The following is a 14,960-nucleotide window of genomic DNA, read 5'->3' on the forward strand; positions in this document are numbered from 1 at the left end:
TGGTAATCAGTGGACACTGTTCTTCGTGGACAAATGTTATTAGTAGAGTTCCCCAGGGTTCGGTATTGGGCCCATTGTTGTTTTGTATATTTATCAATGATATTAACTAAGGTATATCAGGTTTAATGTTGATGTTTGAGATGATGCAAAGATTGGCAGGGTTGTTAATGACAGTAAAGACAGTATGCTACTGTCTTTACTGTCTTTACTGTCAAGACAGTATGCTACTCCAACTGGATGTAAATAAGGTGGAAAAATAGGCTGAGAAGTGGCAACAGAAGTTTAACATTGACAAATGAATGAGGGGAGTGCCAGAAGTTTATCAAACATTAACAGGGAGCTAAGTGATTTTGTAATAACTGAGAGCAAAGTGCAGGAGAAATTATTGAAGTTAAACATAAGGAAGGCATCTAGGGTGGATGGGATCGAATCCAGTTATATTAAAGGAGGCAGCAAAGGAAGAAAGAAAACCCTTAGCCATAATTATGAGAGCTTCCTTGGACTCAGGGGAAGTTCCCATACTGTATACAGGTCTGGAGGTTCATTTCAAGAAGGATGTAGAGATGCTGGAACAAGTACAGAGAAGGGCAACAAGATTAGTGAATGGAACAAAGGGGTGCTCTTACGAAGAAAGGCTTAAGTTTTGCAAATTACAGTGTCTGGAGACTAGGCACCAGCGAGGTGATCTGATAGAGGTGTATAGGGCCTTGAATGGTTTGAGCATGCTCAATGCTGATGGGATTCTTCCTCTTGCTCAGAATAATCACCTGAGAGGGCATAAATTCAAATTGAGGAAAGAGAGATGTAGGATAGACATGAGGAAATTTGCCTTTAGCCAGCGGATGGTTGGTTGATGGAACAGACTTCCATCCCTTGTCGTGGAAGTTGAGAGCATAAATAAGTTTAAGGCTCAGCTGGACAGGTATTTCGAATGAACAGAGGGGTGAAGTGGAAGTGGTTATTTTTATTTATTTATTTATTATTTTATTTTATTTATTTTTTTTTTTTGGCTGATGTGGCATAAGCTTGCTTTCTTGCATCAAATGCCTCTACTAATGCTAAATGTAAAGTACTGCATATGGGTAGCAATAACCAAAGAGAAACGTACCAACTGTGTGGTACTACACTCAGGGAAGTGGAAAATGAAAAAGATCTGGAGGTAATTGGGCAGTTAAATATGAAGTTCGCTGAGCAGTGCAGATGGACTGCTGGGGAAGATCATGGAGTCTTGTCAATGATATACAGGAATTTTGCTAGCAGGGACTGGGAGGTGATTATCCTGTTATACAAGGCAATGGTCAGGTCAAACCTAGAGTATTGTGTACAGGTCTGGAGGCCTCATTTTAAGAAGGATGTAAAGGTGCTAGAACAAGTATAAAGAAGGGCAACAAGATTGGTAAGGGGAATAAAGGGGTGCTCTTACCAAGAAAGGTTTAAGTTCTGCAAATTGCAGTGCCTGGAGAGTAGGCACCTGCGACATGATCTGATTGAGGTGCATAAGGCCTTGAATGGGTTGAGCAAGCTGAATGCTGATGGGATTCTTCCTCTTGCTCAGACTAAGAACCTGAGGGGGCACAGTTTCAAATTGAGAAAAGATAGTTGTAGAATAGATGTGTGGAAATTTGCCTTTAGCTAGCAGGTAATTGATTGGTGGAACAGCCTTCCATCTGTTTGAAATTAATAGTAATCTTCAAAATTAGAGAACTGAGCATTAGCATTAGTAGAGGCATTTGATGCAAGGAAGCAAGCTTATGCAGCATCAACCAAAAAAAAAAAAAAAAACAAATAAATAAAAAATAACCACTTCCACTTCACCCCTCTGTTCGTTCGAAATACCTGTCCAGCTGAGCCTTAAACTTATTTAGGCTATCAACTTCCACGACAAGGGATGGAAGTCTATTCCAGCAACCAACCACCCGCTGGCTAAAGGCAAATTTCCTCACGTCTATCCTACATCTGTCTTTCCTCAATTTGAATTTATGCCCTCTCAGGTGATTATTCTGAGCAAGGGGAAGAATCCCATCAGCATTGAGCATGCTCAAACCATTCAAGGCTTTATACACCTCTATCAGATCACCTCGCCGGTGCCTAGTCTCCAGACACTGTAATTTGCAAAACGTAAGCCTTTCTTCGTAAGAGCACCCCTTTGTTCCATTCACTAATCTTGTTGCCCTTCTCTGTACTCGTTCCAGCATCTCCACATCCTTCTTGAAATGAGGCCTCCAGACCTGTATACAGTACTCTATGTGCGGTCTGACCATTGCCTTATACAAGGGAATAATCACCTCCTTATCCCTGCTAGAAAAATTCCTATATATCATCAACAATACACCATGAGCTGCTCTTGCAGCCTGTCTACACTGCTCAGAAAACTTCATTTCTGCCTGCACAACCACCCCCAGGTCCCTTTCATTCTCTAACACTGCCAGTGTAGTACCACAGAGTTGATATGTTGCTCTGGGGTTGCTGTTTCGCATATGTAGTACTTTACATTTGTCAATGTTAAACTTCATTTGCCACCTCTCAGCCCATCTGCTCAACCTTTCCAGATCCTGTTGCAGCAGCATAGTGTCAGTAGTGTCCTTGACAACCCTGCCTACCTTTGTATCGTCTGCAGACTTCGACATTAAGCTTGATATACCATCATCAATATCATTTATAAATACAGAAAACAATAATGGACCCAATACTGAGCCCTGAGGGACTCCACTAATAACATTAGTCTACGACGAGCAGTGTCCATTGATTACCACTCTCTGTCTTCTCCCCCTCAACCACCCCTTTATCCATAGAAGCAATTTGCCTCCAATGCCACACTGCTCCAATTTGTGCAGCAGTCTTCCATGTGCAACAGTATCAAAAGCCTTTCTAAGATCCAAGTATATAATATCAAAGTTATTCCCTGCATCCAGTTCTTTTGTGACTGCATCATAGTATCCAATCAAACTGGTCAGGCAAGACTTCCCCTTAACAAAATCATGCTGTGTCTGAGCTATAACTGAAGTCTTGTCTAGATGATCCTGCAGTGCTTCTTTAACCAGTGCCTCCATTAATTTTCCAGGAACAGAAGTTAAACTAACAGGTCTATAATTACTTGTGTTGTCCTTTGATCCTCCTTTGTGAATTGGGATCACATTTGTACATCTCCAGCCCATGGGTACTTCCCCTGAGTCCAAGGAAGCTCTCATAATTATGGCTAAGGGTTTGCTTACTTCCTTTGCTGCTTCCTTTAATATAACTGGATAGATCCCATCCATCCCAGGTGCCTTTCTTGTATTTATCTTCAACAATTTCTCCTCCACTTTACTCTCAGTTATTACAAGATTCTCTAGCTTACTGCCAGAGTTGAATACACCTCTGGCATTCTCCTTGCTGAATAACTCCTCATGTGTGAATGTCGATGCAAAATATTCATTCAGTTTGTTAGCTATCTGAGCAGGATCATCAACAGTTGACCAATCTGATTCATCCCCTTCCTTCTAGAGTTTACATAAGTAAAGAACTCTTTGCTGTTTTTCTTTGCATCCCTTGCCACAGATTTCTTGTAATCTGCCTTCGCCTGCCTAACCTCCTTTGTAACTTGGTTACAGATCAACTTGTATCTATCATAGGCTTCTGTGTCACGTGTTAATTTGTATGTATCTCATGCATGTTTCTTCTCTGCCATATGTCTCCTTAGTTCATCTGACATCCACTTAGGCCTAAACCTTGAACAATATTTCTTAGTTGGTATGTAAAGCCTAGTAGCTTCCAAGATAGGTTCTTTGAATGCTTCCCATTTTGAATTTGCTGTTGGTAACATCATCAGTTGGTCCCACTGTATAGAATTTAAATACTGTCTCAGACCATCGTGGTCGCCTTTACGAAAGCAATAACCCTTCCCTTTACCCCTAATTGTAGTTACCTCTTTGAGTAAATCCCACTTCAGCACACTGTGATCACTGCCACCTAGTGGTTCATTTACCTGCAGATTCTTAATGCATGAAGAACCACTACTGATAATCAAATCAAGAGTATTACTCCCTCTAGTTGCCTCCTGAACATGCTGATGTAGAAAACAATCATCCAATAAATCCACAAAAGCCCTGCTAGTGTGTGTGACCAGCCCCCAAATTCCAGTCAATATCTGGGAAATTAAAATCCCCCATTATAAGACTCTCTGATTTACTGGCCCACTCTATTTCCCCATACAGTTTCGTATTATACTGATCAGAGTCATTAAGCCTATAGCACACTTCTACTCTCAATTTTGATCTCCCAATGCTTATGTCACACCAAACTGACTTGACTTGACAGTGCACGGTCCAGCAATGTCGACTGGCTTCGCTTCCTTGGATTTTATGTATTTCTTAACTAATAGCATAACCCCTCCTCCCTTCTTTCCTGTCTATCCTTTCTGTAGACATTGTACTCCCCAAATTCCAGTTCTGCATTCCTTATATCTGTGTGACACCACGTCTCTGAAATCCCCACAATATCTGCCTTTGATGTTTTGAGCAATACCTCAAATTCATCAAATTTATTTACTAAACTCCTAGCATTGGTGTACACACAAGTATACATGCACCTGTTCTTTTTCTTAGCTACCCTAACACAACTTATGTGTTTATTTGTACCCCAATGATTCCCAGCAGTCTCAGAGATATCCTGCATGTTATTTTCCAGGCTGCCGCTCATTCCAATAGAAGCTAGTTAGTTTAACTAACAGGTCTGTAATTACAGTCAGTCCTCGTATAACACGTGTTTGCATTACACGAATTCGATCATACACGATTTATAAATAGGGGAACGTTATCTTATATAACACGAACCGAATTCGCTTATGCACGATTCGCCTTTGTGTTTACAAGAAATGGCAGTCGAATGCGGAATGACCCCAACTGAACGCAACACAATAGGAACGAAGAAGATTCTGAAAATGTATTTATGTGTTTTATATCAGTGAAAGGGAAACACATTTCACCATAATAACGTAAAAACCAACACAATTCCAGCTATCGATATAATCGCAAATGCAATTAGATGGAGTTTACTACCAGTTTATAACAGATTCCACTAGCAGAAACGTAACTGGAAATTGTTTTTATTGTTTTATGGTAGTAACCCCCAGAAATGTGCTTTAATAAATGTGAGGTGTTAATAGTGTATCTCGGCCTTTACGGTGTTGTTTATTCATTTGCTACACGCGCGCAGCTTTGTTTCTGTGTATCAAGCGTGCCACCTCGTTTGTAATTGTGCTTTATTCCCTAAAAATTAGTAAAATATTTAAAAGGTGTGAAAAGGAAGCGTCCTGGCTAAGACACTGCAGATTCAGAGAGAAAAAAAAAAGAAGCAATATCGATAAACAGAGGCGGACTGGGTCAAAAATTCTTACCCGGGAAAATTTGTAGTGGCCTCATACTACGGTTTATGACCAAAATGACACCAGCCTCCCGCCCACCGTGGTTTCCCCCGTAAGGCTTATGGCCAGTCCGCTTCTGTCGATAGAGAAAAAATATGAAATTGTGAAACGCTTTGAGCGAAATGAAAGACCATGTGATATTGCACGTGCTACAGACCTAAATGAGGCAACGCGGAGAATTACAAAGAATGCAGAGAAAATAAAAACAACTTTCATAGCGGGAACAACTCAAAGTGTAATTAATTAAAATCCATTAGATTAAGACACAAAGAATTGGAAGAGATGGAACGGCTGTGATCTGTTTGGATAGAAAATCAAACAAAAAGCAAGTTTGCTTACGATAGAAGCAAAAGCATTAGCAATATTTTATTACGACTTACGTATTATAATTTATACTTACGTATTATAAAATACGTAAGTATTTTATTACGACTATTTTATTTAATATAATAATTTTTTACGAATAAAATACGTATTTTATCCGTAAAAAATACTTTTTTAGTATTAAAAAATACTAAAAATACTTTATTATAATATAATATTATTTTTATTACGTATTTTAATCGTCATAAAATACGTAAGTATTTTATAACGATTAAAATTACCCGATTATTTATTGTGTTTGGTAATGTTTTGGTTCCAAATGTTCAATCTTGGGTGGTCGGCACCTAACCCTACTTTTCCCATAGGGCCTGTTGTTTATATTGCACGATTTTGCATTGCACGAGAGTTTCTAGGAACGCAACTATCGTGCTATACGAGGACAGACTGTACTTGTGTCACTGGGTAATTTAATGGAGTCCCTAGTTACAGAAGTAATGCAGGATCAGCTAGACAACACTGCAGTTGCAGTTCAATCATACCCTAGGTTTTTTTTTTAAGGAAAAGCCTTGTCTGACCAATTTGATTGGATACTATGATGCAGTCACAAAGGAACTGGATGCAAAAAATAATTTTGATATCATATACTTGGATTTTAGGAAAGCTTTTGATATTGTTACCCATGGAAGACTACTGTACAAATTGGAGCAGTATGGCATTAAGGGCAAATTTCTGCTAGGGATAAATGGATGGTTGAGTGGGAAAAGACAGAGAGTGGTAATCAATGGACACTGCTCTTTGTGGACTAATGTTATTAGTGGAGTCCCCCCCCCATGGTTCGGTGTTGGGCCCATTGTTTTCTGTATTTATTAATGATATTGATGAAGGTATATCAGGTTTAAAAATTGAGTATATAGGCTGAGAGGTGGCAATTAAATTTTAACTATCAGTGTGAATTTTATATATACATTGGACAAATTGGACAAATGCATATGGATAGCTGCATATGTAACCCCAGAGTGACATTTCAACTGTGTGGTACTACACTCAGGGTAGTGGAGAATCAAAAAGACCTGGGGTAATTGTGCAGTCAGATATGAAGTTTTCTGAGAGTGCAGACAATCTAAAAGAATAACTCATGGTGTCTTGTCAATGATACAGGAATTTTTCTTGCAGGGATAAGGAGGTGATTATCCTGTTGTATAAGGCAATGGTCAGGTCACACCACTGAGTACTGTATACAGGTCTGGAGGCCTGATTTTAGGAAGGATGTAGAGATGCTGGAATGAGTACAGAGATGGGCAACGAGATTGGTGCCAGACTTAAACAAGAGACTCTAAAAGGGGAAAGTTAAATAAATGAAGGAAAAATTTTCACTGTCATAAATGATTCTAGAAAGACACCATAAATTTGAATTTATGGCCCTCTTTTTTTTCTCGCCTAAAAATTTATTAATTACTGTTTTTTTTTTTTTTTTCAAAGGACATTTGGATAGGGAAACACACATGAGTTATTTTATTTTCATTTTCATTATTACTTTATTATTTATTATATATATATTTTTTTTTTGTTTTATTTGGCTATTTTTTTCATTTTTATAATAATTTTTTTTGGCCAGTGGAGTAAAAGCCCATGGCTTCTGTTGTACTATATGGCTAACACTAACATTAAAGAGCATAAAGTTACTTTTTAATCATATCAAAGGGTTACATCTTATTCATAATCAACATAAGTTTATTTAATATAATATTACTATTAATTTTTATCTGTGTGTGTGTGTGTGTGTGTGTGTGTGTGTGTGTGTGTGTGTGTGTGTGTGTGTGTGTGTGTGTGTGTGTGTGTGTGTGACTGTGACTGTGTGACTGTGAGAGTATGACTGTGAGTGTGTGACTGTGAGTGTGTGTGTGACTGTGAAGTGTGTGTGTGTTAAAAGTAGCATTTATAAAGTAACATTCAATAATAAAGCAAATGAGATTATCATACATAAAGTGAAGGTAAAATTAAGAAAAAATACCTACTTTTTAAATGGAGATCCTCCATGAATTGGTTGGAGAACAGTTTTGATACAACTTGAAGTTTTCAGATCATGGATTTTTAATTTAAACTTAAAAAAAATAAATAATAAATAATTTGTATACAAATTTCAATATTATCTTCATGTTATTATTTTATTATTATATATTTTTTTATCTATTTGGGGTGTAGTGGACTTACTGGATAAGTTACTATGCATGTATTAGAATGTACCCATTGAATTCAAATAGGCAAACGGATTCTAACATTTTTTAATGTAATACTATTCAGTAGATAAACAGTGTGAATGGGTAATGTGTGAAAAATATTTGTGTTATATAATTTGAAGTAAAGGAATTGTTTAATTTAAATTTATTTTTATGAAAGAATATGCTGTAATACTTCTCTCCCCCCCCCCCCAACCACCGACTGCTATATTTTTACTCCCTGAACTTGAAACTAGTACTGAACCTGAATTTGTGAAGTTAGCTTATTTATGGTGGACATAGTGGGTTAATTTTGATGTATTGTACCTGCTGTAAAATATAAGAAAACTAATATAGATATATACAGGTGCATACTGTACAAAATAAGAAAAATAAATAAATTTCTGTTTATACTCCAGGATGACCACACAGTTGGGAGTATTTTTGATTTGATTTTGACATTAAAATGTCAAAATCAAATCAAAAATACTATATGCATATAAAACTGTTTTTGATACACAAATATAAAATTTAATATTATAAATGGTAAGATACCTGAAACGTTACCTTAATGTACAGGCGAATAGATTAATAAACTATATTATTAATTTCACGTGGTATAAGAGTGATATTATATTTAGTAATAATCTTAAGGGATTACATCCTTCCCTAGCTATATTACATAAACAAAGAATTATGTTGTTTTGGCTATGGCGATTCAAGATTCAACCATTAGTGTGTTTAATTTTGATTTTTAGCTATTAAAATTCTGATAATAGCAAAAAATAAAATATATTATGTAAAGTGAGTGGTTCTGATAATAAGAGAGTTTAGAAAAGTTCAGAATTACTATACACTAAACCATGCTACAAAAAAAGTTACAAATACAGCAAATTCCTGATGTTTTTTGGTATGGTGCAATTCTACATATATGTACTTACCAAGCCAACCTTAGTAAGTAAATAAAGTAAAGTAAACTGAAATAAACTAAGAAGACAAAAAAAAAAAGCAAAGAAAAACAAGCACAAATGCATAACCAGTGGCTCAAGGAGACAGACACACACCCACACCCTTCAAAGAATCAGCACTCTCTTTGTAAATGAATAATAAAATAAAAATTTAAAAAAAACCTAGCACACAAGTACGACCTCTTCACAGGGTTATATCAGTGTTTCCAAAAAAGGAAACACTGATATCCCTGAACTTCAAAAAAGGATCATATTTCAGTCATTCACTACTATCTAGCAGTACCAATGGATGGTTCTATACAAACTGGATTGATAATGAATAGAACACAAACTTAAGAAATAAAACATGCCATGGTCACTGCATTCTGTAGGTTAAATAAGCAAACATAACAAACCAAAATGCAAATTTAAATGTCAACTACAAGATAAACCAAATGCAAATATGCAAATTAACATTGAATTAAATCATAGTAAGCAGAATGAACATAAATAACCAAATAAAAATCAAATCATTAATTAATCAATTAACATAAAGCAAATGACAGAATACATTAAAACACAGTGAAGAATGTGATTCAAAAGTAGTGGTCATCAACATTCAAAATAATTGAATAGAAGATGGAAGAGAAGAAAAGGTAAATCAAAGAAGGGGGTGGGGGAATAACATAATGGACCACGTTATGTTCAACAATGTCTTCACCCATATTGCACTTGTTGTGAAGACATTTCGGAACACATAGCATTGTACAGACCAGCCATCCACCCTACTCTACTGATCTAGAACCAGCAGACTTCTTTCTATTTCCCAAAAAAGGTGAAAACTGCCCTCACACAAAGAGACTTTAGGATTCGAGTACATAACAGGCCTGACGTAGCCTAGTGGTCAGGAGTGCAAGTGCAGTAGCACATGCTCTTTGAGTGGCCCGGGGTTCAAGCCCATGACTGCTAAATACGATTAACATTTTTATTGATTGATTTATCTAAACTCCACTGACCTGGTGGTTGTGCTAAGTATAAACAAGAACATTATAAAGAAAAACATCATTGCCGAACTGATCATCATCTCTATGGATGCCTTCGCTGAGTCTTTTCAGAAACTTTTAGAATGGTATAAGTGCATTTAATCAGGCAGTGATTACTTTTAATCATGGTTTTGAAAAATGGTTTTATTAAAAATAAAACCATTTTTGAGCTCCTTCACTTTTTCTTTTTATTGTACCAGTCTTGAAACTTTATTTCCACACCTTGTATAAGAAATTCCTGCTGTCTCCTTCGGGTGGGAGAGGGGGGGGGTCATGTGCTCATACTGCCAAGAGTGTATGTTGCTCTGTTTTGATTTTTTTTTTTAAATAGAAGTTTAGATGGAAAAAAATTACATTTTTTCAGAGACTGCAGCACTGGAGATTACTCAACCATTCTCTTCGACTGTACCACGTGGTTCGGTCAGATTTCTGGAGGTCACAACCATAAAACAATAAAAACAATTAGCAGTCACCTGTTCATTGGGCTTTTCTGTTAGTGCAATCTATCATAAACGGATAGTAAACTCAACCTTATTGAATTTGCGATAATACCGACAGCTGGAATTGTGTGGGTTATTATGGTGAAATGTATTTACACTTCCATGGAATCTTCAATCATATAAAAAAATTAATTTTCAGAATCTTCTCTTCATTCCTATTTTTAAAGCTTCGTAACTTGTTACTTTGTTCTCACTTGCACGTATCATGTTACTTGCAATTTGTGTTTGCCGTGTTCTTTGTTATTGATTGCTTATCTTTTTACTGGTTTAAATTTTAGCCCCCACCCACAAATGTCAGTGAACAGAAATGTCAACTAGTTAGTATGTACATATTACAGTACTTGAAAATTAAATGCACTAGGCATAATCCTTATGGGTTTTGATAATTAACTATATAATATCGGTGTAAATACACCATAGTTAACCCATATATTTGAGCTACGATTGTAGCGTAGAAGGCATCGTTTAAATTGTATCTCATAATGTGGTTGCCTTCACAACAAGATAGCTATTATTGAATTACTTCAAATAAATAACGCTTCTCTAGTAGAGAAGACTACTGTTATTTATTTTCAGCGTACCACCACCCAGACGATCGTTTCGAAGCTTTTTGGCTTCGTCATCAGTGGGCGGGTAGGTAATACAATATACCATCTCAGTTGCGAAGTTATATCCACATTATGAGAGATGCCAGATGGGTGTGGTGGTAATGTATTTGAAAATTAAATGCACTAGGCATAATCCTTATGGGTTTTGATAATTAACTATATAATATCGGTGTAAATACACCATAGTTAACCCATATATTTGAGCTACGATTGTAGCGTAGAGGCATCGTTTAAATTGTATCTCATAATGTGGTTGCCTTCACAACAAGATAGCTCAAATATATGGGTTAACTATGGTGTATTTACACCGATATTATATAGTTAATTATCAAAACCCATAAGGATTATGCCTAGTGCATTTAATTTTCAAATACATTACCACCACACCCATCTGGCATCTCTCATAATGTGGATATAACTTCGCAACTGAGATGGTATATTGTATTACCTACCCGCCCACTGATGACGAAGCCAAAAAGCTTCGAAACGATCGTCTGGGTGGTGGTACGCTGAAAATAAATAACAGTAGTCTTCTCTACTAGAGAAGCGTTATTTATTTGAAGTAATTCAATAATAGCTATCTTGTTGTGAAGGCAACCACATTATGAGATACAATTTAAACGATGCCTTCTACGCTACAATCGTAGCTCAAATATATGGGTTAACTATGGTGTATTTACACCGATATTATATAGTTAATTATCAAAACCTATAAGGATTATGCCTAGTGCATTTAATTTTCAAATACATTACCACCACACCCATCTGGCATCTCTCATAATGTGGATATAACTTCGCAACTGAGATGGTATATTGTATTACCTACCCGCCCACTGATGACGAAGCCAAAAAGCTTCGAAACGATCGTCTGGGTGGTGGTATGCTGAAAATAAATAACAGTAGTCTTCTCTACTAGAGAAGCGTTATTTATTTGAAGTAATTCAATAATAGCTATCTTGTTGTGAAGGCAACCACATTATGAGATACAATTTAAACGATGCCTTCTACGCTACAATCGTAGCTCAAATATATGGGTTAACTATGGTGTATTTACACCGATATTATATAGTTAATTATCAAAACCCATAAGGATTATGCCTAGTGCATTTAATTTTCAAATACATTACCACCACACCCATCTGGCATCTCTCATAATGTGGATATAACTTCGCAACTGAGATGGTATATTGTATTACCTACCCGCCCACTGATGACGAAGCCAAAAAGCTTCGAAACGATCGTCTGGGTGGTGGTACGCTGAAAATAAATAACAGTAGTCTTCTCTACTAGAGAAGCGTTATTTATTTGAAGTAATTCAATAATAGCTATCTTGTTGTGAAGGCAACCACATTATGAGATACAATTTAAACGATGCCTTCTACGCTACAATCGTAGCTCAAATATATGGGTTAACTATGGTGTATTTACACCGATATTATATAGTTAATTATCAAAACCCATAAGGATTATGCCTAGTGCATTTAATTTTCAAATACATTACCACCACACCCATCTGGCATCTCTCATAATGTGGATATAACTTCGCAACTGAGATGGTATATTGTATTACCTACCCGCCCACTGATGACGAAGCCAAAAAGCTTCGAAACGATCGTCTGGGTGGTGGTACGCTGAAAATAAATAACAGTAGTCTTCTCTACTAGAGAAGCGTTATTTATTTGAAGTAATTCAATAATAGCTATCTTGTTGTGAAGGCAACCACATTATGAGATACAATTTAAACGATGCCTTCTACGCTACAATCGTAGCTTAAATATATGGGTTAACTATGGTGTATTTACACCGATATTATATAGTTAATTATCAAAACCCATAAGGATTATGCCTAGTGCATTTAATTTTCAAATACATTACCACCACACCCATCTGGCATCTCTCATAATGTGGATATAACTTCGCAACTGAGATGGTATATTGTATTACCTACCCGCCCACTGATGACGAAGCCAAAAAGCTTCGAAACGATCGTCTGGGTGGTGGTACGCTGAAAATAAATAACAGTAGTCTTCTCTACTAGAGAAGCGTTATTTATTTGAAGTAATTCAATAATAGCTATCTTGTTGTGAAGGCAACCACATTATGAGATACAATTTAAACGATGCCTTCTACGCTACAATCGTAGCTCAAATATATGGGTTAACTATGGTGTATTTACACCGATATTATATATTACAGTACGTATTAATTATTCCGATTATCACGTATCATTTAATTTTTTAATTGGTAAGGAAATAAAGGGTAAATTTGTGCTTAATATATCTTTACTTTTATAGCCTGTGGATAATATTCCTCGTATTTTCGCTAATTAGAATTGCTGTTTAATAGAATTAAAATTCAATTCACAAACATGATCACAATGACTGGCACTTATTACACATCGTATAGTGAATGATAATTTACTATGGTAAGTCCATCATAACATGATTTGATTGTACAGTGAACCAACTGTAAAGCGGGGATCCATTGTATTTTTAACTATTTATGTGAAACTTCGGTTAATTGGGGCAGCCACTTAATCGGGCCAAAATGCATTAGTCCCGATGTTTCCCAAATAACCGGAATTGACTGTATTTTCATTTTGTAGCACACAGTGGAATGGAAAGTAAAATAACGAGTTTTAGTTAAACTAGGTTTAATGTTAAATACATACGATAAACAGTAAAAACAGAATATGTAGATACATATAGTAACCAGTAATACAAAAGCTTTCAGGCTTTATGTTACCCTTCATCAATTAACTGTTGGATTGAAAGTTTTGAGAATATAGAACTTAAGAGGATGCGATGGCAGTCATGCACAGTGAACTGCTTGATGCAACAACTAACTGTTGGAAGTTGAAGTCTGTGGTTGTGATGTATGGTAACATTGCCACCGTTTGTCAGTCATGAGAATGGTTGCTTCAATAATAGGATTAACACGACATCCTCTGTTTCTGTTGACGGAAGTATTAGAGTGTAGTGACTCCAACCAGGCGGGACCAATCGACAACCATGACATCGCGGCATGGGTCAATGTCGTGTCAGGTTGACCAGAAGAGCTCAGCAATGGCCAAGTGGTCTATGTCCACTAAGCGAATGGCTCTTTCTTGTTCTGAAATACATTTTCCGAGTCTTCTGCCAGTTTCCCCGACATAGCAGCTAGCACAATCACAGCAAGAAATGCAGTAGATTAGTCCACTCTATAATAGGGTAGGAACTGGTGTTTTCACTCTGGAGATGAGGAATCGTAGTTTCCTGCCTGGGAGTTGTACGCACTTTATCCCATGAGATTTCAGGACCCTAAAAACCTGATTTGAAAGGTTTGGGTAGTATGGGATAAAGGCACTCATAGCGGAGTCATTATCTTGAACGGTCCTGTCAGTCACTACGTGGTCATGAGCCTGTAGGTCGCACCTATCTAGGGTACTGGTGGGATAGCGACATCTCATAAGATCTGTCTTGACCCTAGCAATCTCGGTGCATCTCTCATCTGCAGAACTAGAGTGGGTCCAGGCATGAGTCAACAAGGTCGTTGCAGTACCAAGATGGCTGTGTGTGTGCATGCTAACTGATAGTTAGCATTAGCATTAGTAGAGGCATTTGATGCAAGAAAGCAAGCTTATGCAGCATCAGCCAAAAAAAAAAAAAAAAACTACTTCCACTTCACCCCTCTATTCGTTCAAAATACCTGTCCAGCTGAGCCTTAAACTTATTTAGGCTATCAACTTCCACGACAAGGGATGGAAGTCTGTTTCACCAACCAACCACCCGCTGGCTAAAGGCAAATTTCCGCACGTCTATCCTACATCTGTCTTTCCTCAATTTGAATTTATGCCCTCTCAGGTGATTATTCTGAGCAAGAGGAAGAATTCCATCAGCATTGAGCATGCTCAAACCATTCAAGGCTTTATACACCTCTATC

General features: G+C 36.9%; 1 protein-coding gene across 1 annotated transcript in view; it reads right to left on the minus strand.

The window, feature by feature from the left end:
- LOC150085135 (cilia- and flagella-associated protein 251-like) overlaps positions 1 to 14,960 on the minus strand; it is a 198,207-nt gene that overhangs the window by 51,191 nt on the left and 132,056 nt on the right. Inside the window, exon 7 of the mRNA XM_090373840.1 lies at positions 7,741 to 7,826. Coding sequence (XP_090229966.1) covers positions 7,741 to 7,826 — 86 coding nt within the window. The remainder of the gene's footprint in view (positions 1 to 7,740; positions 7,827 to 14,960) is intronic.

Source organism: Mastigoproctus giganteus, chromosome 5 (genome assembly GCF_048544385.1).
Source record: "Mastigoproctus giganteus isolate SK-2022 chromosome 5, ASM4854438v1, whole genome shotgun sequence".
NCBI classification, from domain to species: Eukaryota; Metazoa; Arthropoda; class Arachnida; order Uropygi; family Thelyphonidae; genus Mastigoproctus; species Mastigoproctus giganteus.